Raw genomic sequence first — 24,303 nt, 5'->3', positions numbered from 1 at the left:
CAAAACACTAATCATGCAGAACAAAGAAAAATATTAAAAGATGCAATGGGCAAAACCCAAGTAACATAAAGGTAGACCTACTAGAATTACACCAGACTCTTTGATTGAGATTCTAAAAGTTGAAAAATGTCTTGCATATTCTAAGAGACCATGGGTACCAGCCCAGACTTCTAAACCTAGAAAAATTTCAATTATCACAGATGGAGAAAACAAGATACTTCATGACAAAGACAAATTTGAATATTATCTACCCACAAATCCAGATCTACGGAGAGTATTAGAAAATACCAAGGATACTAATGACTATACCCATGAAAAGTCAATAAATAATCTCACACCAGCAAAATCTGAAGAAGTGCAATACACACACACACACACACACACACACACACACACACACAAACACACACACACACACACACACACACACACACACACACACACACACACACAACCTGCACTATTACCACCACCACCAAAATAGTAGAAATTTGCAACCATTGGTTATTAATATCTCTCAATATCAATGAACTGGATTCCCCAATAATAAAAAGACACAGGCTAAGAAAATGAACGAAATCAGGATCCTTCATTCTACTGCATACAAGAAACACACCTCAACCAGCTATTGAGGAGTCTTTAGGACAAAGCAGGGAAATAATCCTGCACAAACATTTCTTCCAAGGACAGTTTCACAAAGAGATTGGGAATTACCACACAGTCAGTCCAGGCAGTCTGTGGCCCAGTCAGCTGAGCTCTCCCTGTGTTCCTGCATAGTCCTGCTGCCGCCATTATCAACCAGCCAACACCAGGGACAACTTAAAAACACAATCAACAAGAGCCAGGGCAATACAGTACAACCAGAGCCCAGGCATCCTGCTACAAGCCCTGGATATCCTAACAAAGCCAAAGTATAAGAAGATGAGCTTTAATCCATTATTATAAAGATAACAGACTTTGAAAAGGAAACGAACAAATCCCTTAAAGAAATACACACACACATACACACACACACACACACACACACACCAAACCAAAAAAAAAAAAAAACCCAAAAAAACAAAATAAGAAAACACCACTAATATCAAATGCAAATAGATCCATACTTATCACCCTGCACAAAACTCTAGTCCAAGTGGATCAAGAGCCTCAATATAAAACGGGATACACTGAAACTTATAGAAGAGGGAGTGAGACATAATCTTGATGGCATTCACACAGGAGACGACAGTTTCCTGAACAGAATGCCAACAGGGGAGGCACTAGGACTGACCACTGATAAATGGGACCTGGCAAAACTGCAGAGTAAGACAAAGGACACTCAACAGGACAAAGAGCAGCCTAGCAAATGGGCAACTATTGTTGCAACTCCACATCTGACTAAGTGCTAATTTCCAAAATGCTCAAGAGACTCGACACCAACAAGCCAAGTAAGCCAGATAAAAATGAGGCACAGAGATAAACAGAGAATTCTCTGTAGAGGAATCTCAAATGGCTGAGAAGCACCTAAAAATGTCCAACATCTCAGCCATTGGAAAATACAAATCAAAACTGTTCTGAAACTTCATCTTACAGCTTTCAGGATGGCTCAGATCAATAACAAGTGACAGCTCATGCTGGCAAGAGCGTGGAGGAAGGAAGGGGAGAACTCCTTCTTTGCTGGTAGGGGTGCAAACGTGTACAACCACTTTGGAAATCAATATGGCAGTTTCTCAGAAAACTGGGAATCAATTGACCTCAACATCCAGCTATATCACCCTGGGCATATACCCAAAGAATGTTACATCCTACCAGAAGGACACTAGTTTAACTATGTCCATAACAGCTTTGTTCATAACAGTCAGAAATTGGAACCCACCTAGATATCCCTCAACCAAAGAATGAATAAAGAAAATGTGGTACACTTACACAAGCAGAGTATTACTCAGTGGTTTTTAAAAAAGTAACATCATGAAATTTGAAGACAAATAGATGGAACTAAGAAAGATAATCCTTATAAGTGGATATGAGCTATAAAGGATAATCATGCTACAATCCACAGACTCAGAGAGGCTAAGTAAGAAAAGGTTCAAGTGGGAGGTATGAATGACCCTGGGAAGAAGAAACAGAATAGGGATGGGAGGTGTACTAGGGGCAGGTGGGGGGTCAGGTGTGGGGAGGATGGAGGGAGAGAGTTTTGGGAGCAACAACTGGAACTGCAGGGCATTTCGAGGGTGAGGTAGAAACGTAGTGTGACACACACTTCCAGGACTCTGTGAGGATGACCCCTAGCTAAGACACCTAGTAATGGAGGATACAGAGCCTGAACTAGCCATCTTCTGTGACCAGGCAAGGCTTCCAGTGTTGTTATTAAGACACCCACCCAGCCACAAAACCTTCAACATACAATTTGTCTTGTCCTCAAGATGTGTAGGACTTGAAGTGGCTCAAAAATTATGGGAAGAACCAACCATTGACTGGCCCAGCCTGAAACCCAGGTCACAAGAGGAAGCCCACTCCTGACAGTGCCTGGGGAGCCAGGATCTAGAGGCCGAGTAGCCCAGAAACCTAGCATAGGATCAAACATGAGTGGTTAAAAATTAAGTCAATGAAATGATGCTGAATAGTATTCTACTATAGTCATAGATGGTGACCTAGCCCAATTATCAGAGAGGCTTCACCCAGCAACTGATAGGAACAGTCATAATTTAATATATGATAGAACAAAAATAATTAAAAACAGAACAAAAGTCACTATGCTCCAGGTACTATAAACACTTGCATTCACGTTGACTTTGGGAGCAACTGCCACGTGACCATCTACCACTGCAGTCTGAGGACAACAAGAACGAAATGATGTGGTTGTTTCGGGGAAAAAACTTTATCTCTAAAGTGTGAGCTCTTTAACTGCCTTCGCTTAGCTTCCTCTTCTATTCTCGGGCCAACTGTGATCTTAGAACTTCATGTCTGACCTATGTCTTCAATCCTACCACCTCGGCCAAGGACGTTGCTTCTGTACTTCTCAAAGTCTAGACTATGGAAATGAGACTGGAAGCAAGGGGAGGGGGAGGGGGGATGGGAGGGGGTGGGGGAGGGGATAACATTTGAAATGTAAACACAGAGAATATCCAATAAAATTTAAAAAAAGTTTAAAAAAAAGACTCTTAAAAAAAAACTTTTTCAGCTCAAAAGTTTATAACAATCCACTTAAATTGAATAAGTTTATGTTCACAAGTGTTTTGCCTGGTGTCAGATGAGGCGAGAAGAGAGTGTCAGCCCTTCTGGCAGTGGAGTTGATCCATCCTGTGGATCCTGGGAACTGAACCTCTGTCCTCAGGAGCAACAGGTGTTCTTAGCCTCTGAGACACCACTGCACTCTCAGACATTTAAAAGAAATGTCAGGGAAGAAAACCAGGATGGAAAAGGCATGAACACGCTGGGAACAAGGGGTTTCTGGGAGAGAGAGCAGGGTAAGGAAGGGCGGGAAGGACAAGCGTGACCAGAACGCACTGTTTACATGCGTGACACTGTCGAAGAGGACATTTAAAATGCTAGGATCTGCTCATAGCCTCAGGTAATTATAATGCTTGAAATTTCTTTTGAAGTGGGGCAGAATAAGACAAAGTCAGCAATCTAAATTATACTCAGTATGACAAATCCTTACAAATTGATCAGTATGATTGGTTTCACGACCACACTCATTACGTAGGTAGCATTCATTTTTGAGTCATGATAAAAGAAAAAGAGTCTCAAATACAAGTGTCCATTGAGGAAGTCGCTTTCCTGTCGTGTACAAATAGGACACACTAGCAGGTTGATACCTACCATTGCCAGACAGGGTGATGCCAGTCTTAGCATCATCACTGTGAGGAAAGTAGGTGCTGCAGTCAGCACCGGTCCAATGCCTGTCACACACACACTTGAGCTCATTGCTACAAACCTGAAATTCAAAGGAGAGGGAGAAGAAATGTCAGTTCCCTGCTACGGAGAAGTAAATGCATGCTGACTCCTAATTAGTGTTCACGGGACTTGATACTGAGACAGGATTTGTGCTTCAAATTCCAAACCAGGGTCCTCTGCCTTAATTGGATAATACAACCAGTTAAGTCAAAGATTACGTAAGGCCAGCAAAAACATCATAGAACTTGGTAACAGAAAAGAAACCAAAACAGCTGCTAGGAAGGAATTCTTCATGAGAATGGAGGGCTCATTCATGAGGACGAGTGTCTGACCCACAACTTAAATAAGACCTGTGCTACCTAATGCGTAACTGCAAGCGAACAGAATTAACACGTCTAAAATAACACTCTTTCTGGTCACCCGTAAACAGCACCTGATGATTTCACTATTTCTAGGTTTTAAACTCTCCTATGGCTACAAGTATTTCTGGTCAGGGATGATTCATCTGTACCCAAATGGCCTAAGTAGTTACAGGCTATATTTAACTATATATTTAAGTCAAGAAAGAGTGGCTCACTCTTCCTTCTTCATTCCCCTCTTTAACAACAATAACAAATTCTACTGTAGTTTGCTAAAATCCATCTCCTAAATCACAGGCAGGAAACCTGTCATTATACTACATGGCATCCTATTAGCATAAGGAAAGAAGAAAGGAGAGTTTGAATAAGAAAATTACTAGTTTTCTTATTCTCAGCCTTTCTCGATGATACAACAAAAATATTCAAGTAGCTTGGATTGAATTAGTATTCACATGTCAACCAGAAACATGGATAGTCACACTGTCTAATTAAGAAAATGTTCCAGGATTATATCTACTTCTGTTACATAGAAGACAGGCTTTCTGGGTGAGGTTCTGACACTTACTCCATTTCCTGAGCACACGGTGCCTGCTTTACTGCTCAAGCAAGTGCTGAAGTTGAAGGAAGCCACAGGAAGACACCTGTGTTCCAAGCACATCATCTGAGGGCCACAGGGTGTCCCATCTTCCACATAGCCAAGATCCACATCTTCTTCCAGCTTAACATGCCCCCCACTAAAGAAAAATGGTGTGCAGAAAAAACATGGGCCTCTGTTAATTCACACTCATCTGAGATTAAAAACCAGTAGCCAAAGGATGTTTAAATTCTTGGTCTTTTCTTTCCTTGAGATGGGATTTTAGGTAGCCCAGACTGGCATCGAGTTCTTAATATAAACAAAGCTGGCTTGAACTTTTGTTGCTCTGACCCCATCTACCATGATTCAATATCACAGGTGTACACACCCAGAAGTATCGTTAAGTGTAGGAAGCAACAGAAACTTCTGATCTAATTCTTCTAAAAGATAATTATAATACTTAGAATTTTAACAAAATGATTACAAATAAGGCCAGAACAGAACTAGTCTTATCATTTTTCCCTAGATACTATTGATCTAAGTAGATTTCAGGATTTCGAATGCATCTCAAATAAAAATCAGAATTGGATTTGATTTATACTGCTCCCAAACATATATATATATATATATATATATATATATATATGTGTGTATATACATATATATATAGAGAGAGAGAGGATATAGGTACAGATATAGATACAGATACAGATATAGATATAGATATAGGTAGATATATAGATATATAGATCAACTGTATTCACTGTGTTCACTGCTCAGTAGAGCATGACCAAATGGTCTCCTTTAGAATAAACAAAAGTAATGAGGATTGAAAGTGTATATACATAACTAATACTTTCATATGATATCTTGTCAATGCTAGTATACATTTTTCCATATTAATTTTCATCAAACCTATTTGTAATGTGGAACAAGACACATGAACTGGTATTTTGTGTCTATGTCTGTATTCATGTGTTCATGCACATGTGTGTCTGTATATGTATGGGTACATGAGCCAAGTCCAGGAGTCAACACTGAGTGTATTTCTTAATTGCTCTTCACTTTCTGTTTTGAGAATGGGTGACCACACTAATCATGGAACTCCATATTCAGCTAGATAGACTGGCCAGCAAGCCTTAAGGACCCTTCTGTCTGGCCTTAGCAGTGCTGGGGATAAAGGTATGAACTGGTGTCTTCTCATAGGTACTAGGGACTGAACTCAGGTCCTTTTGTTTAAATAGTAAACCCTTTACCAACTGAGTCCTCTTCCTTGCCTAGATATACTGGTTTCTTGAGTGAAATGTTCTTGCCTTACTTCCTAAGAGAGAACTACTTTCTTTATACTATTGATTCTTCACTATTTTTTTTTACTTCAAAATGTCTAAATATTAGTAATTTTTAATCCTTTAACTGTAGATATTATTAATTTATAGTTAATAAGAGAACCTATATCTTTTTTTCCATTGATAATTCTATACACAATTTCTCCTTTATCCTTTCATCATAAACTTTATTTAATCAATAACGAATATGTGCGCTATTATAACTATGGGAATGCTAGTTGTTGAATGCAACAATAGTGTTATGACTAAATGCTTTCAATTTCTGAATTACTTTTGTCTGACCTTAGATTATATTTTATTTTTTGGCTATTTATCTGTCTACTTTCCTATGCATTTAGCATCTTTAATAAAAAACATAGATTCAAACAGTCTGGCTGTTAATCCCCATTGAAAACACTGTTGAGTCTCAGTTCATCTGCCTGTGGACATCTCTCCTAGAGCCCACACCAACGCCTTCCCCTGTGTTCTGGTTTTGCCTTGTACCTGGCATAGAGCTGTAAGCCCTGGGTTAGTTTCACTATGAGTTTCATTAGGACACTCTTTCAGTGAAAGACTCTGTCTCCTCTATACCTTGCCTTTCTTTTCCTCTGTTTAACCTTCATCTTTATAGGATGTAGTTGTTTTAACTTTTTGAAGACAGGTGTAGAATAAAACATTTTGAAGTCATTTGAATGCTAAAATGTCATTTTATTGTCTCTAGGAATATCTGATTTTTTTTTTAAGGTGGGCTCTTGTTATTTTGTCTTATCTGGAAATCATCAGCCTCATGTCTTGGCCTCTAAGTGCTGGGATTAGAGGTGTGCTTAAGGAGCCCTGGTCTGAGTATGATAGATAACTGTAATTTACAAATAATTTTTCTAGTGTCTTTGATTCCCTAGACTCCTGGTGATAAACCTTAAGACACTCTAGTTGTTGAGTCTGTTCTGTGGAAACTTGATGACACTTTTCTCTGTCTTACAGTAATTCCATAATAAAGTTTACCCTGTCTCTGACATCACTCATACACAATTTCTTCCTTACTATTTCTCTCTTCTCCTTTATTTCTATTTTAATTATGGAGTCCTTTCTCATTGTTCAGTTTCTTTACTTTGTTATGGTCCTACTTCCAGGGAGATAATTTCAACCACTAAGGTTCACTTACAACAGAATCTTCTTCTTCCATGATCTGAGTAATTAAAGTAGAAAATTATTTTTTCACTTTGTAATAAAAAGTCTCTTGGGGTTTTCTATTTACTCTGGTTTTCCACGTAAGAGATTTTCGTTGCATGCCAGTCAGTAATAGCGAGACAGATGTCTCAGTGAGCATTCTCTGAGGCCAAACTACTTCCGTATGACCCTGGCTATAAACCCTTCAGTTTAGGAACATTCTGTTTAATTCTCTGTGGAGAGAAGGCTTCCATCTCCAATGGAAGTGTGGGCCAGACCCTTTGTGGCTGAGTCACCAAAGGAATTTATTCATTAGGCTCCTTTTTATTTTTTAAGCTTCTAGATAACCTCTTTATTTAAAAACCCACCGTTAAGCTCGTCTAATCCCTCCTTGAACAGTAGTATACTACGGGCCAATTTCTGATGCTTCCAAGACATCCCAAGGTATTTCAGAGTTCCCACTGACTGACCTACAAATTCACTGTTCTCAAAGGCTTTCCCAAGTGTGAGCCCCAGTCATTTTGCACACACTCCAGGGGGATGCTTGTTGCTTTCACTCCATGGTTGTGCTTTCTTGCAGACATAGGACTTCCAGAGGTCTCCATCCTCTCACTTAGAAGGAAATGCAAGCCAAGCCCTGCAGGATTTTACTGAGCAACCAAATATAATTCGAGCAACCGTGGAACAATCCCCAGGCATCACTGTTGAGTACTTTTTGTCTTATAATCACACTTATGAAGTGGAGTTGCGTTCACACTACGAGCATGCACACACACTGGGAGCAGCAGTATGACTAGCTCTATTCCGGGGAAGTAAGGTGACTCACGCAATCACAGAATGGTTCGATAATTACCTGCAGTTTAGTGTCCTTCCTTGCTGCACAACCAACGTGGATGTGATCTCTCCATCAAGCTCTCCGAGCCTTGGGATGCTGCCGATATTTGTGCATAAAAGGTAACCACAAAGCACATCCCTGTTAAGAGAGTACCCGTTAGTGAGTGGGTCGCTTCCCCCAAAACTAAACAAAGCCTGTGCTTCTGAAGCAGCATCTTCTCTCTTGTTAGCGTTTATTATCCATCAGCGACATTACTTATGTGTATAAGCAAAATAAAATAAGCCAATATTGGGTTGACTCCAGGTCTCAAAATTAACTTCTCTAAAACTCCAAAATCCTAATAACCCCCCTGATTATGTTTTATTGACTATTAGTTCAAGTGTTTGGTTAAGGAAAATTATGCATCAAATACAGCCTTTTATCAGAATGATTTGTATCCCATTTACTGCTGGACAGGATAAACTTGTTTGGTGTTGGGTTAGTGAGTAAATCCTGCCTGAATATTCTTCTGTAACATAGCTATTTCTGCATCCGGCCTTTAAAAACCAAAGAGGAGGTGATCCACTGCTCATGGAGATTCCCAACCACAACGCTTCCCTAGCCTTCTGAACAAATCTTATATGTCCAGAAATAAACAGGAAAGTTACTGTATTAAAATGATGCTTTATATATTCTTTTTACCACATTTTAGTCATCAATAGTGACAACATATTTAAATCTTATCAACACTGGGCTGGGTGGTGACAGTGCATGCTTTAATCTTAGCAGGCAGAGGAGGTGAATTTCTGTGAGTTCAAGGCCAGCTTAGTCTACAGATCAAGTTCCAGGGTAGCCAGGACTATACACAGAGAAACTCAATCTCAACAAAACAAACAAACAAACAAATAAAAACACCAACTGATCAACATAGCAGCAAAATTACATATTAAAATACCAGAATTTATATGACAGATAACATATAAAATGGGGATCTATATTTATCACTAATATATAAAAGGTACTCTAAAAGTATTTGAAACATAGAAATGTATGCAAATATAAAATCATATTCTAAATATATTTATGTCTTAGAAAAATAAAGATGAAATATTTAAATCCTTTTTAATTTCATTTATGCACAATAATGCTTGCAATTTAAAATATATGACAAAAGCAGGACGTGATGATGTTTATCCTCACAGGAATTCCACTGTGTAAGAAGACATAGCTCACACATAAGCATGTACAAAATAATGGACTAAGGATATGGGCCATAAGGATGAAACAAGGCCTGTGTCTGTGGGAGTTCATGGGGGAAATGGGAGAGCCAATCAGGAAATAATTTATAGAGCAAGTTTTTTTTTTTTTCTCAATAGGCATTGAACAATGGATGAATTTCTCACTGGTGTTGGTAAAGATGTAAAAGACTGCATCTAAGGAATGAGTAGTTTCAACAAATACATTAAGATAGGGCAATATACTGCAGGTATTAGGAATAGGAAGGCTTTGCTGGATACAGTAGCCTTGGCTGGCATTTGTGTTCTAATGACATCTGTTCAAGATCTTCTTGCTTTTATAGTCTCTATTGAAAAGTAATTTTGTGTAATTTTGATAGGCCTTCCTTTATATGTTACTTGGCCTTTTTCCTTTATTGCTTCTAATATTCTTTCTTTGTTCTGGGTATTTACAGGAGGATTTTCTTTTCTGGTCCATTCTATTTGGTGTTCTGTAGGCTTCTTGTATCTTTATGGCCATTTCTTTCTTTAGGTTAGGAAAGTTTTCTTCTATGATTTTATTGAAGATGTTTTCTGGCCCTTTGAGTTGGGAATCCTCACTCTCTCCTATGTCTATTTTCTTTAAATTTGGTTTTTTCATGTGTCCTTTATTTCCTGGATGTTTTGGGTTTGGAGCTTTTTGCAGTTGGTATGTTATTTGATTGTTCTGCCAATATCTTCTATGATGTCTTCTATACATAACTTTCCATCTCCAGGGTTGCCTGTATTTGTGATTTCTTTATTGTTTCTATTTCCATTTTAGGCTCTGGGTAGTTTTGTTCAATTCCTTCAGCTGTTTGATTGTGTTTTCTGCATTTAAGGGACTTCTTTCTACTTGCTTATCTGTGTTCTGCATTTCTTTAAGGGAATTATCTCTGTCCTCCATAAAGTTCTCTAACATGTTCATGAGATGGGATTTTAGGTCAGAATCTTGTTTTTCAGGTGTGGTAGGGTATCCAGAGCTTGCTGGGTTCTGATGGTGCCAAGTGGCATTGGGTTCTGTTGCTTATGTTCTTGCACTTGCTTCTTGCCATGTGGTTATCTCTGGTGTTAACTGGCCTTGCTGTCTCTGACTAGAGCCTGTCCCTCCCTGTAGGCATCATTTGGAGTTTTTTCAGCTAGGTTAGAGCAGGTCTTCTGTGAACCTGGTTATAAACCTCTTGGGAGTCAGGCTGTCTTGTGATGGGCAGGGGCAGTAGTGTGTGTGGTTGGAGTGGCCAATCTTCCTGGGTCAGAGCTAGAGACCTGAAGGAAGATGTGTTGCTGGCAAGGCATATCAGTCCCATGTAAGCTGGGCTCCCATGTAGACCAGGTATTAGAGCTGGGGTTCGGCTCACAAGAGAGCCTTGTTGTGGCAGACCTCGTGGGAGTCAGGCTAACAGACTGGATCAGTAAACAGGACATAGTATTTTGCTGTATACAGGTAACATACATCAGTGACAAAGACAGAGAAGATCTCAGAGTGAAAGGCTGAAAAAAATGTTCAAGCAAATGGTCCTAAGCAAAATGAAGTAACCACTGTAATATCCAGTAAAATAGACTTTCAATTACAATTACCAAAAGATATAGGGAAGGACACTTCATACTCATAAAAGAAAAAAATCTACCAAAATGAACGGTAAATTCTGAATATCTGTGTCTCAAATGAAAGGGCAAGCAACCATATTTGTAAGAGAAACATCATTAAAGCTCAAAAACACATTTAAATATACACAATAATAGTGTGTGACTTCAATAACCCACTCTCACCAATAGAAAGGTCATAAAAGCAGAAATTAAAGAGAAACATAGTGAAGCTAATAGAAGTTATGAAGCAAATGGATTTAATAGATATCTACAGAACATTTCACCCCCCAAAAAAGAAAAAAAAAAAGAATATACCTTCTTCTAAGCATCTAATGGTACCTTCTCCAAAATTGACCATATAATTGGACATAAAACAAATCTCAACAAGTACAAGAAGACTGAAGATTGAATTAATCCTATACATTCTATCAGACCACCAGAAACTAAGGCTGGTCTTCAATAACAACAAAAACAACAGAAAGCCCACATACTCATGGAAGCTGAACAACTCTCTATTTTATGATAACTTGATCAGGGAAGAAATAAAAAACTCAAGAAGTTAGACTCCAGGAAACCAAATAACCTAAATGAAAAATATGATACAAAGCTAAACAAAGAATTCTCAACTGAGGAAACTCAAATAGTTGAGAAGTACCTAAAGAAATATTCACCATTCTTAGTCATCATGGAAATGCAAATCAAAATGACTCTAAAATCCCACCTTATACCAACCAGATTGCTTAAGATCAAAAACTCAGGCATCAGGAGATGCTGACAAGGATGTAGAAAAAGAGGAACACTCCTCCATTCTTGGTGGGGTTGAAAACTGGTACAACCACTTTGGAAATAAGTTTGACAGTTCCTCAGAAAACTATAAATAGTTTTACCTGAAGATCAAGGTATACTACTCTTGGGCATATTCCCAAAAGATGTTCCCACATATCACAAGGACATGTGCTCCACTATGTTTATAGTCTTATTTATAATAGCCAGAAGGTAGAAATAACCCAGATGTCCCTCAATGGAAGATTACAGAAAATGTGGTACAAGGGAATACTCCTCAGCTATTAAAAATGAGGACTTCACAATTTTTCAGGCAAATGGATAGAACTAGAAAATACCATCTTGAATTAGGGAATGCAGACAGAAAAAGGGACATACATGGTATATACTCACTGATACGTGAGCCAAAAAGCTCAGAATATCCATGTTACAACTCACAGGCCATATAAAGCTTAACAAGAAGGTCAAAGTGTGGGTGCTTCAATCCCACTTACAGGGGAAACAAAATAACCACAGGAAACAGAGGGAGGGGTTGACCTGGGTGGAAGAGTGGAGGGAGAGTAGAAAAGGGGGACAGGATCAGGTATGGAGGGAGACAGGAGAGAAGTTCAGAGGGCCAGGAGAATGAATAGAAATATGGAGCAGTGCAGGATGGAAAACAGGGATGGGGAGGCACTTGAATGTTCCAGACACCAGGGATTTGAGAGGATCCCAGGACCCAGTGGGGATGGCATTAGTTGAAATGCCCAACAGCAGGGAGACAGAACCTGAAGAGACCACCTACAGTAGATAAACATGGCCCCTAGTTGAGGAATGGGGTTACCCACCCACCTCAAAAATTTTAACCCAAAATTGTTCTTATCTAAAGAAAATGCAGGAACAAAAAATAGAGAAGAGACTGAAGTAAGAAAGGACATTCAGAGACTGCCCACCTTAGAATCCATCCCATCTGCAGACACCAAACTCCAATACCATTGCTGATATCAACCAAGAGGTGCTTGCAGAAAGGAGTCTCTGAGAGGCTCTGCCAGCACCTGACTAAGACAGATGCAGATACTCACAGCCAACCATTGGACTCAGCCTGGGGACCTCAGTGGAAGAGTGAGGGGAATGGCTGAAGGAGCTGAAGGAGATGGCAACCCCATAGGAAGAAATCAGTATCAACTAACTAGATCCATCAGAGCTCCCAGGGACTACGTTACATTACATTTGAAATATAAATAAATAAAATAATTTAATAAATAAATAAATAATGTAAAATAATTATAAAAATAATAATTAAAAACAAAGAACAGTAAGGATTGTAGAGTTTGGAAGAAAAGATCGAAAGAATGTGGTTTGGCACAAACCATAAAAGAGTTACACAGCTGAGCTCCTCCCACAGACACACACGTTTTTTTGTTTTTGTTTTTGTTTTTGTTTTTGATATCCCTACATATCCTGGTCTGGAACTCATTATGCAGATCAAGAGACCCATATCCCCCTGCTTTCTAGGTGCTAGGGTTAAAGGTGTGTACTCTTGTGCCCAGCCTAGGGTTCCATTTTATTTGCTAAGACCACAGACTTTCAGCAGGAAAACTAAGAGAGCATTCTGACAGCATATACTAATTCTTCCTCTAGTTCTAGCTACATGTCCTTGGGCCCAGACACTGATCTCACTTTGGCTTCTTCATGTATGGAATTAAAGACTTTCATGATGCCATGACAGGCTCACCAATGTGAGATGGTGAATGTACTCAGCACACGGTGTACATTCACTACAGGATGAGTATTTTATTAATTAGCTGCGTGGAGCTACTGAAATTTGAGCAAACACCTGACATATTCTAAAGGGCTTTGAAGACGATTCTGGTAATAGTATGCTTGAGAATTCCAGTAAAGAGCTCAGGAGATTTTGTAGTCCTTAAGATTTAGAGGACGCGCTGTCCCAATGACAACACAGAAACAGGAGGACACTTCACAATAAGGGTCAGGGAGCAAAGAGGAAACCAGCCTTGATCCAGGTTTGAACAACATACAGAGGAGAGATGGAGTCCATTACTCTTACCTACATGGGACAGTGCAACATTGAGACATTTAGCAAAGACAAAAGGTAGTTTAGAAAGGTCGGAGCTAGCGAATTCACTCAGCAGCACAGGGTATGTGGCTTCAATCTTCCTCAATCTTGAGGTGCTGGGAGGTACTGTCTAGTGAGAGAATGTAGCTACTACCAAGCAGGACCTTCTAGTTACCCTTGTGCATGGACCCTAAGAAAGAGGTCCAGGTCCATGTTGAGAACGGGGATCCTTTGTGATGCTGGGGTTCTAGGGGAAGGACAAGGAGAACAGACCAGAGGGAATGCTTTACTGAGCACCCCAAACAGGAAGATCCCACACGGAATGTAAACTGAATGACGAGTGACCTCTGGGTCCTCTGAACACTCACCGCTTGTTGCACTGTGTCCACGTGTCTTTGTCTTTCCCGCAGTTACCCTTCTCAGTCCCCTCGATGTTCAGTTTCTCATAGCAGTACCTGTCAGATGCTGTCACCTCTGGAGCAGGAAAGAATTGTACATCAGTGATGGAGGTAAGATGTGCCGCTGCAGTAAGGAGCCGTGCTCACTGCAGTGTTAGCAATGACATAAACAGAAATTGTACCATGACTTACAAAAGGTGCACCATCCCTTATTTGGTATAGGAACACAAGTACATGTAGACCTGTGAGGGGAGTTAGACTACGGACTGAGAGAACAGTCCCCCGGATTTGGCACTATGTAGGGAATGATACTAACCTCAAGTACATATTTGAATCACAGCACCTGATGCATAATTTCTCAATCAGAAACATTAGTAATAAAAGGGCAATATTATTCATAGTTATATACTGCAGGGTATAATTAGATTCAAGAGAGAACATAATTTTTACCTTGCTTACTAATTCTTAACCGCTATGAGAAACACTTTTATTGTGCTTTGAGATGATATTGAGCTCATGCAAAGTCTTTGAAAGGTAAGTAGAACTTTACGGTATTCCAGCATCTTTTCGGGTTTTTGCTTTTTCTGAAACAGTGTATCAGAGGCGCCTGCTGGAACAAAATGGTTTTCCAGCCAGCCGGGATAAGCCTATCAGTTCAGCAACTAGGGGACAGAGGCAGGAGGATTAGGGGTTCAAGATCATTCTCTGTTCCACAGCAGGTTCCAGGCCAGCCTAGGCTACATAAAATCTTAATTGAAAAAAAAATAAAAACAATTAATAAAGACTTTTGTAAACTAATCAAATGCCGATTGGTGATACAAGTTAAGTATTATTGATCTAAAAAAAATCTAAAATGCTTTATGCTTCAAGACTTGTCAAGAGCTAATAAGATACCACAAGAAGAGAATACCCAGAAGACGTGGAGCCATGAGTAAGGGAATGAACTGTGCAAGCTTGAGAACTGGGTTTAATTCATGAACAAAGCCAAGAATGGGCATGCCTATGCCCATAACCCCAGAGTCCCAGGTAGGGCAGAGGATCGCTGGGCTTGGTGGATGCCACCTGAGCTCCTGCTTCAGTGAGAGACCCTGTCTCAGGGAATACAGTGGAGAGTGACAGACGCACACATGCTCATACACCATACCACACATCTCTCTCTCTCTCTCTCTCTCTCTCTCTCTCTCTCTCTCTCTCTCACACACACACACACACACATACAGGTTAAATAAATAATTTTTAAAAAGTAATGTCCATGTCCTGATATAATGTAAAAAGCTTCAGTAAAAATGCAGGTACATAAAGAATACTAAAAATATTATATAAAATTCACTTCATGCTGGATTGCATCTCACTACCTATATACAAGTATTCCTTAACAGAAAATTGCACAATCTTCACGCTTTTGGTAAAAGGCATTTCAAACAAAGGATACTCAAGATGTACATATTAAACAGTAGCTTATTACTTTGCTAGTTTCTCACCTGCTTTGCTCAGGCAGAAGAAACAAATTTAGCATCCCTTTATTTAGAGTGTAAACCCGACTGACTACATTTTCTCCTCTCAACGCTTCTTAAGAGACTCAGAGAACATGTTCATTTCCTAAAAGGATTGCAGGTACTGTGATATCTAAGGACTGCGATTTGTTTTATAGCTTTTCCTACTACAAATTATCTTTAAAAAAAAAAACTTCAAATAGTGCAGGCATGGTAGCACCTGCCTGTAAATCCTACAAATTCAAGGTCCGACTGGCCGAGGTATAAAGCTGGGCTACATAGTAACATTCTACCTGAAAAAAAAAACTTTATAAAGGGTTTAGAACAAAAACGTCTTCTAAAAATATGGTTATTAATTCTGGGAAAGAATATTTAATACAAACTTTAAATACAAATTTAGATTTTGTAAATGTAAATACTAATATTTAGATTAAAAATGGCAAATATCCTTTAAAACTCTGACAGAGTTTGAAAGGATAACATTAATATTTCTGTTCTTTCCAGGCGAGCAACTTCAGGGGAAGGTCACTTAACTATGAAAGTCGGTTGGATCTTCAAGAATACAGTATATGGGGGAAAAGCAACTCTATTTAACATGCTTACGTCTGAGGCAAGGGTACCCTACCTAGTGACCATGTCCATCCCATATGGCTATGCAAGGCCATATGGGATCTTCTGCTCAGCTGAGTGAGCTGAAATCAAGACTGCTCTGTTCTCCAAGCTGTGCACCGGGTGGGTTCGCCTACCCTACAGCAAAGGCACCTCCTGCCTCATCCACAGGCACTGCCAACTACTCAGAAACTGTGCAGACACAGCTTCTCAAAAGAGGTGCATTTCTCTAACTTCTAGAAATCGCTCCTGCTCAATCTCTGCCAGTAGTTTTGAGAAGCTCCCAACCATGAAAGGGTCAATGGGTCCTTATAAGAGTGTGCCAATGGCCGTGTGGAAAATCGATCAAGCCACGTGACAACTTACTTTGCCCCCAGATGTATTTGCATTGCCTATCTCTGGTTTTACATCTTCCTCCAAAGCAAATCCCCTAAAACGAGAAAATGAACACCCGTCAGTGGTAGAGTCATCTGCTATACTACACAATGGGAAAGGACATAGAGTTGGGGAACACCGTACGTGAGTGCTGTCATCTCAACTGATTGTGACCCATTCAAACTGATCTTACTGAGATATGATTTTAGCATTTCTTTTATGCTGACACCATGGAAATTTCAGGTAAAAATGAGCGGCTTACCTGAGTACCATCACACGAATATCCGTCCATTTTATGCACGTTGGGGGAACACTGGGAAAAAGAAGAGCCAATCATCACCCAAACTCAGACCCAACATCAGGCTAACCCATTCCTGTTAAGGTTCTCATTTTATATAACTCATGGTTGATATACACCAGTTCCCTTAAACTATACATAAAGGCAGATGATTAAAAGGAGGCAAGAAGAAATGTACTTAATGAGCGTCCTTTGAAAAACATGACATCTACCAGAGACAGAGGAACGAACTCGGCAGAATGGCTTGCTATATATATATATATATATATATATATATATATATACGCATATATATATATATATGCGTTAGCACATGCTTCATTCGGATACACTAGTCCTTAGAGAAGGGCTTAAGCCAGGAACAGGTCCCATCAGAGAAGCCATAAGCCACTTTCCTGCCTTTTGCCACAAGGGGCAGTATAGCCTTTCACTTAAAATCCTGGGCGTACAGGATCCAGCAGGGAAGGCAAGGGCAGGAAGATGGAGGAGCTGAGACCAACTAAAATGAAATACATCTGAAAATCTACCATGGACTCTTGTTATTTTGTAAGTGAGCTTTAAAAACAAAAACAAACATATTTTTTTTTAAAGAAAGAAATGAATGGGGAGGATTCTGAAGGGGGAAGAATATTAGCCTCCGCTAGTATTAACTTTGGGAGAGAAATGTTATATCCCATCACACCATCTTTCCTTGAAGTAACTTAAAAATTATGAAGTACTCTGGTGAGCACACAGCCAACTGTATATAGTTTATTACCCCACTGAGAGAAAAACACAGATTACACAGTTACTTGGGGAAGATGGCCAGTCTATAAAATAACAGGAAAAGATGTGATGGAAAAACCACCCAGAGGTACCCGCTTTTCTTCTCTAAAACCTTCATCTAGCCTTTTCTATCATCTTGGTGTTTAAGATGTAAGTAATGGATGACGAGAGAGTTTACATTCTCTTTATTTTTGTCACAGAAACTTTCTTATATCGCTGATGTATATAATTCCATAGATACCATTTATAATGGACGGAACTTATTAAATAAAGGTAACAGAACAATCCTCTAAAAATCTCTGTCAAGGTGAACTGTCTAACCTAACTCGACACAGCACCTGTGTTAAGCATGGGGTTTGGATTTGAGATTATTTAACAATTCCTGCTTCTTTCCAATCACATCCATGTAGTAGCCTTATGCCTAGGAGCCTTGGTGGTAACTGTTGTCATTAATAATACCATGAGGGCTTAGAAAAACCTGCTAATTACATGGTAAAAAGGGGGAATACTCATATAAAGATCTCCTTGTATCTCTTGAATCAATCATTCTTACCACTACAGACATATCACTTCTTAATCCTTCTTCTCTGGAAGCAAAGAAGAATGTTGGCAGTCCTTGTCCTGCCATACTCGAGTTTAGGTTTCTATGGTTTTCTTAAATAAAACCAGCTCCCTACAGAAAACTTAAACTTCTCTATGAGCCTTGAGTTATCAGGTCACTGGGAAAGTAGAAGATGCCCGTTGGGATGAATGACCCTCCTGTCCCTTCTTCCCAGGTGTCTTTATTTGCTCAGCTGAAACAGGGCCAAGTGTGTGGTTATGTGATCTCTGTTTCTGGGTGACATAATGTGAGATTTTTGCAAAGATGATAACAGAAAACGATGCTAGCCACAATGATGCGATGCACTGGATAATGGTGGAACATTTGCCTGGCACACACAAGCCCTTGGTTCAATCCCCTACCCCACACCTACACACAGAGAGATTAGGGGAGGCGAAGAGGGAAGTGTGGAATGACACAGACAAATGACATCTTGACCATTGGTATTTCTCCTGCAACACAGCAAAGATGTCACCAGTTTCCTTTAATTGTCATGTGTAGAGTCCTTATGGTAAGTTACCTGGCTTGAATTTCCTGAACATATTTCACGGATGTCACAGTCATTCACTGCCTCTCGGCACACGGTCCCCAGAGGCTGAAACTGAAAATAATGATACTTTATGTGCAAAACGTCAAAACATGAAAAAAAAAAAACTTCTCATAGCCCCCGTATAAAGAAGAATCCAAACTTAAACTATTTTAAGATGACAGTCTGAACAAAACACAGTTAGTAAACAAACTGCTCTTTTAATAGCTGCAAGACAGTTTCTTGTAGGTGATGTAACTTCTGTAGTCACCACACATAGGTGTCCCAATATCCTAAAACAGGATGGAGGTTCAAGGGTGAGTCAGCCCAAGTTCTAGGAGCTCTTCCCAATGGCCTTCAAATATGGGCTTGGGCCTTCTGGCTTACACCTTTACCCCTAGCTTGTGCTCCTGTCTTCTTGCCTCATCCGCCGAGAACTGCAAAGTTAAGTTTTAGACCACACCACAGTTACTTTCCAGCAAGGCTGTTTTCCCCTGAGCTTCCCTTCTCACCCCTGCCTCATCTCTACATATATTTAAATCTAAGTCTTCCACTCTTTTCTAATTTTCTATTACTTGTGCCTCTGGCGGGTCTTGTGGAGTTGCTGGTTTCATGCTTCTTTGTTTCAAATACATCTTACAGGTGTGATGCTGCAGAACCAACCTTGAGCCTCACTGGATTTGCGCACTGCAATTTAACTCATTATAACAAAGTGGAACAGGGACGTGTCGAGTTATCAGGAGCTGCCTCCCATCTGGCCCCTCTCTTTTTTCCTCTCCAAAAGGAAGACATTGGGGACTGGGTCCATCTATGCATTTGTCCTTCATTCATAGAAACATGAACAGTGTCCTGCTCCCTGACTCCCTCCTCAGAGCCCAAATGAAAGGCAATCTGCTGAGAGGGCTTTCAGACATCTCTTCAAAAACCTGAGACAGTGAGTTGGAAACAACAGGGGCCACGGCTAGCAGGGCTGGGGGTCAGCAGCTCAGTTGTACCTCTCTCTCAGCCAGTCTCAGCAGGTTCCTTAGCACCCTTAGATCAGAGCAGCCCAACTATTAAAATCAGGATGGTGGAGCCTATTCCGAAAGTGTACTGCTGAGCCTTATCTAAAACAGACGTACCAAGCAGGGGTGATGGTGTCCCACAGGGGATATTTTACAACATCTGGAGACAGTTTGGTTGTCATGACTGGGGCAGTTCTAGAATCTAATGGGTAAAACCCAGGGATGTTGCTAACATCCTATAAAACACAAGGTACACCCTGACTACAGACTTATTCTTATCCAGACCAGAAAGCTGGTGCCAGTCAGGAGATCGAGATTTAATCTGAGAGTCTAAAGTGCTTAGCCCAAAGAGGAGAGTGTCCATGGTAATTTTCTATGCCGTCTCCTTTTCTTCATTAAAGCTATCCAATCAGCAAACAATCTTTGAAAGTGCCATCCGTGTTCATTTTAGCCACTCAACACACATGAACTGAGAATCTCTGCTAATTACCATTCAAGTGTGTGGCTCTGCTCCATAAAAACATAAATCAGAGACAGATGGCCCCTAGGGCTCAGAAATCACAGACTATTAATATCAGGTAACATGTGAGGAAAGGTAAGGCCTAAATAACTTTTAAGATGAGGTGAATATTTAAATATTTGGAGGTAAGTCTAAAGATGAAATGGGATAGGAAATAAAGATGCATCCTTCCTCATCTGTTTGTTAATATAGTATTGTCTTATCTCAAAGATCCCTCTTGTTCCCTAAGTGCTGAAGGATGCATCAGGCTGGTCAACGAGAAAAGCAGACTACACTGAACTGCTTGCATTCTAAGATTTGTTAACACCTGGTACTCCTCAAGGTGTCTGCATCCCAGGGAGTCAGGATGAGAAGCTAGTCTCAGAGAAGTAACAGAGTTCAGGCCCTAGCTCTGTCATGTGCTGGTTTTAAGACATCAGGTAGTATTAAATGGAAATACTAACCAAAGCCATACTTCAGAAGACTTCAGGAGGACCTTGTAGCCACTGGAAATTCAGTCATTTGCTGTGTTAGACAGGGCTCTTGGGTTATATATGCATAGCCTAACCAGTTTAAGCACATGCCTCCCTTCCAACCTTTGGCTGCTAACCGGCAAATTATTTACCTTGCACTTTTTACAACAGAGGCCGTCACTGCATTGAGAGTCCTGGGTCAAGGTGCATTTCTTACAACACTCTGCCCCTTCAAGGGCACATTCCTAAGGAATATAAGCAGTTAATGAAACATTAGAAAATATTGTCGTTTTCCCAAAAGTACCAAGATACTTTTTTAAGTGTCCCAACGCACGATAACAACCATCCATCCACAAATCCTATAAAATTCCAAAGATGCAATGTTGGTACTATGTAAAGAGCATAGAACAAGCTACCTAAAAAGGATCCTCACAATGACAGGGACTTACTGCAGGGGTGCCACAATCACACTCCTCTCCGGTTTCAATGAAGCCATTTCCACACTCAGGAGGATCAAGTAGCTGTGGGAGGGAAACAAGACAAGGCTGAAGTGCAGACACATCAATATCGAAACCTCACAGGGCTCAGGGCACAGTCACATACCTGGTATACACTGTCTCCTGATGTTGTCTTATTTACCTTAGAGTAAAACGTTTACCACCTTAGAACCCGGAACTTTAGATTTAGCACTGTGTATCTACACTATACAATATGTATACCATATGTGGCCAAAATAAAAGACGATCTAGCCATTGACGAAAGACAGTTTGACAATGAAAGTCCATTTCAGTAAGACAACGGGAAGTCTGGAGTTAGGAATCCTAGACTACATTCTAAGCGCTGGGTAAGGAAGTGCTTAAGAGTATGACACATGCTTGGTGTGGGGGGCCCTGGATTCAACAGCCAGCAATAAAACACAACACAGCACAATGGAGGAAAACACAAGATGATGAAACCAACTTCATAGCCAAGATGTTGCTATTTTAACACCGCCAGTGAGAAAAGCTGCCCATCTGATTAGTCAGCTGTCTAAAATCACCATGAGAATCAAATCTTTGAAAAGTCCGAGATTCCTCCTGACCCCTCCCCCCAGTGGTTTACAGCACCTACTGCTCTTATAAAGGACCAGGTCCTGTTCCCAGCACCCGAATGACAGCTCACAATTGTCTGTAACATAGTTCTGACAATGTGGAGCTATTCTGGAGTCCTTAGATACAAGCATGCATGTAATTCACATACACATATGGAGATAAAACTTATAAAATTAAAATATAAACCTTTAAAGTTTTACACACACACACACACACACACTGAGAGGTATTCTCATTTCCCCTTTTAGGATTTAATTTTAATCCCCCCCCCCACCGTGCATGTGTGTGCACCTGTGTTTGGTGCATGTGTGTGCACCTGTGTTAGGTGCATGTGTGTGCACCTGTGTTTGGTGCATGTGTGTGCACCTGTGTTTGGTGATCCAAGAAAAGCAGCATGTGTTCCTAACTGCTGAGCCATCTTTCCAGCCCTTCGGGTCTTTGTTTTGTTTTGTTTCAATTAGCTTTGGTTAGCATACAAAGGAATAGGCTTCAGGATGGCATTTTCAGACTCTACCTTTCCTTTTCCTTTTTTCTTTTAAGACAAGGTCTTGCCCAAGTAGCTCAAGCTGGCTTTGAACACATGGTGAGCTTTGTTTCTTAGCTTCCTGAGTGCTGAAATTACAGGCATGCGCCTCCAGGGTCTAAATGTGACTCATGCACAAAGTTACTTTTAGATTAGAAAGTGATCACAAAATTACTGTCTATTAACCTATTTAATATGAAACCGGACTATGGCTGTGAGCACCGCTTTACAGAGCAGCAACAATTCGCTCTTGGAACTAAAGTGAGTTTTGACCTCATCACAAGAAGATTTTTAAGCCTATTTACTTCTTAACTGTCATTGTTTTGTTGCTGTTATTGTTTTGTTTTTTCTTTTTTCTTTTTTTGTCTTTTAAATATAGTTTGTCCTATGGTAATGTGTACCATTAGTGAAGCGGAATTGTTATTACCTAGCTGTATACGACTAATTTAGAACTTAACCAAAGTTTTCACATTACACAATGAAAATATATACCCAGCCTTTTGTAGCTAGAAAGGATGAAAGAAAAACAAACAGCATCCTCAGTCATTTCTGTCAGCTAGCTATGCCATCGGAATAACCCTCCTGTCCCAGATTAAAGCTGGTCTGGAAAGAAAGACAAGTGACCCATCCGGTCAGGTTGCAACACTCTCTTGTGTAGATCCAGAAGACACTAACTGGTGTTTACAGCAATGTGCAATGATTCATAAATAGTTAGTCTTGATCGCTTTATTACCTTGGAAGGCTTGTTAAACAGGCAGGCACCTCCGCCACTGCTCAGGAAGTCATGATATTCCTCAATATTGCACTGAGTGAACTTTTTAGGGAGATAGTACCTGCAGGAGAACAGAGGGTGAGCGCCATGGGACAGTGTCAGCCTCCCTTGCTTATTTACTAGTTGTATATGTTCACTGTGGTATGGTCATACATTCATCAACCATTATATGTCTAAACACGTTAGCTACATGTAGTAGCTGTTCCCTGCTCATTTATTTGCATATAGCCTATAACTTAAACCAAAGAGACTTTTATTTCCTAATGAATGGGTAGCATGCAGCTAGCTGCAACTCAAACACCAGAGAATTCTACAAAATTCATAATTTGTAATACCTGACCTATAATGTATAATATGTGCCAGGCCATGAAAGTCAAAGAAAATCTAAGGGAATGTTCCAGACCGAAGGAGGTAAGGGAATGAGGCACAATGCTGCATTCTGCAGCTTCGGCTGTAAATGGCTTTTCTGGTGTATGGGTCGGTCCTGGATGTGGAGAAGCACGGTTCCCCTCACTCCGCTGTGGCTGGATGGAGGGATGGTTCCTGCTACAGGTGATGAACCCAAACCGTCTGAGGGTAATGGAGCACCAACCTAGTCGCATGCGATTCAGGGAACCAACAAGACCTTTCCTACTAGTCTTGTGCCTTTTTCTAAAGTTTGAAGTTGTTTTAAAAATATATAAAATATATAACAAACGGTCCAGAAGAAAAAGGAAAGAGAAAAAAAAATGTCAGTATACACTAAGGATCGGGTTACGGTGCAGACATGGCCAAGTCCAAGAACCACACCACACAGCCAGCCCCGCAAATGGCACAGGAATGGCATCAAGAAACCCCGGTCACAAAGATACGACTCTCTCAAGGGGGTTGACCCCAAGTTCCTGAGGAACATGCGCCTTGCCAAAAAGCACAACAAGAAAGGCCTGAAGAAGATGCAGGCCAACAGTGCAAAGGCAGTGCGCGCATGTGCAGAGGCCATCAAAGCCCTTGTGAAGCCTCAGGCCATCAAGTCCAAGATACCAAAGAGCCCCAGCCTCAGACTCAGCCGTCTGGCTTTCATCGCTCACCCCAAGCTTGGG

General features: G+C 40.4%; 1 protein-coding gene across 1 annotated transcript in view; it reads right to left on the bottom strand.

Annotated features, from left to right (window-relative positions):
- Positions 1 to 24,303, bottom strand: part of ADAM22 (ADAM metallopeptidase domain 22) — a 217,288-nt gene that overhangs the window by 25,965 nt on the left and 167,020 nt on the right. Inside the window, exons 15-24 of the mRNA XM_080936202.1 lie at positions 23,186 to 23,285; positions 21,288 to 21,359; positions 20,991 to 21,083; positions 18,857 to 18,937; positions 16,935 to 16,985; positions 16,664 to 16,727; positions 14,166 to 14,271; positions 8,158 to 8,277; positions 4,804 to 4,972; positions 3,805 to 3,919 (exon numbers count right to left, since the gene is read on the bottom strand). Coding sequence (XP_080792328.1) covers positions 3,805 to 3,919; positions 4,804 to 4,972; positions 8,158 to 8,277; positions 14,166 to 14,271; positions 16,664 to 16,727; positions 16,935 to 16,985; positions 18,857 to 18,937; positions 20,991 to 21,083; positions 21,288 to 21,359; positions 23,186 to 23,285 — 971 coding nt within the window. The remainder of the gene's footprint in view (positions 1 to 3,804; positions 3,920 to 4,803; positions 4,973 to 8,157; positions 8,278 to 14,165; positions 14,272 to 16,663; positions 16,728 to 16,934; positions 16,986 to 18,856; positions 18,938 to 20,990; positions 21,084 to 21,287; positions 21,360 to 23,185; positions 23,286 to 24,303) is intronic.

Source organism: Micromys minutus (assembly GCF_963924665.1).
Source record: "Micromys minutus genome assembly, chromosome: 23".
NCBI classification, from domain to species: domain Eukaryota; kingdom Metazoa; phylum Chordata; class Mammalia; order Rodentia; family Muridae; genus Micromys; species Micromys minutus.
The sequence above is the reverse complement of the archived record's forward strand: the minus strand, read 5'-3'. Positions and strand labels throughout refer to the sequence as shown.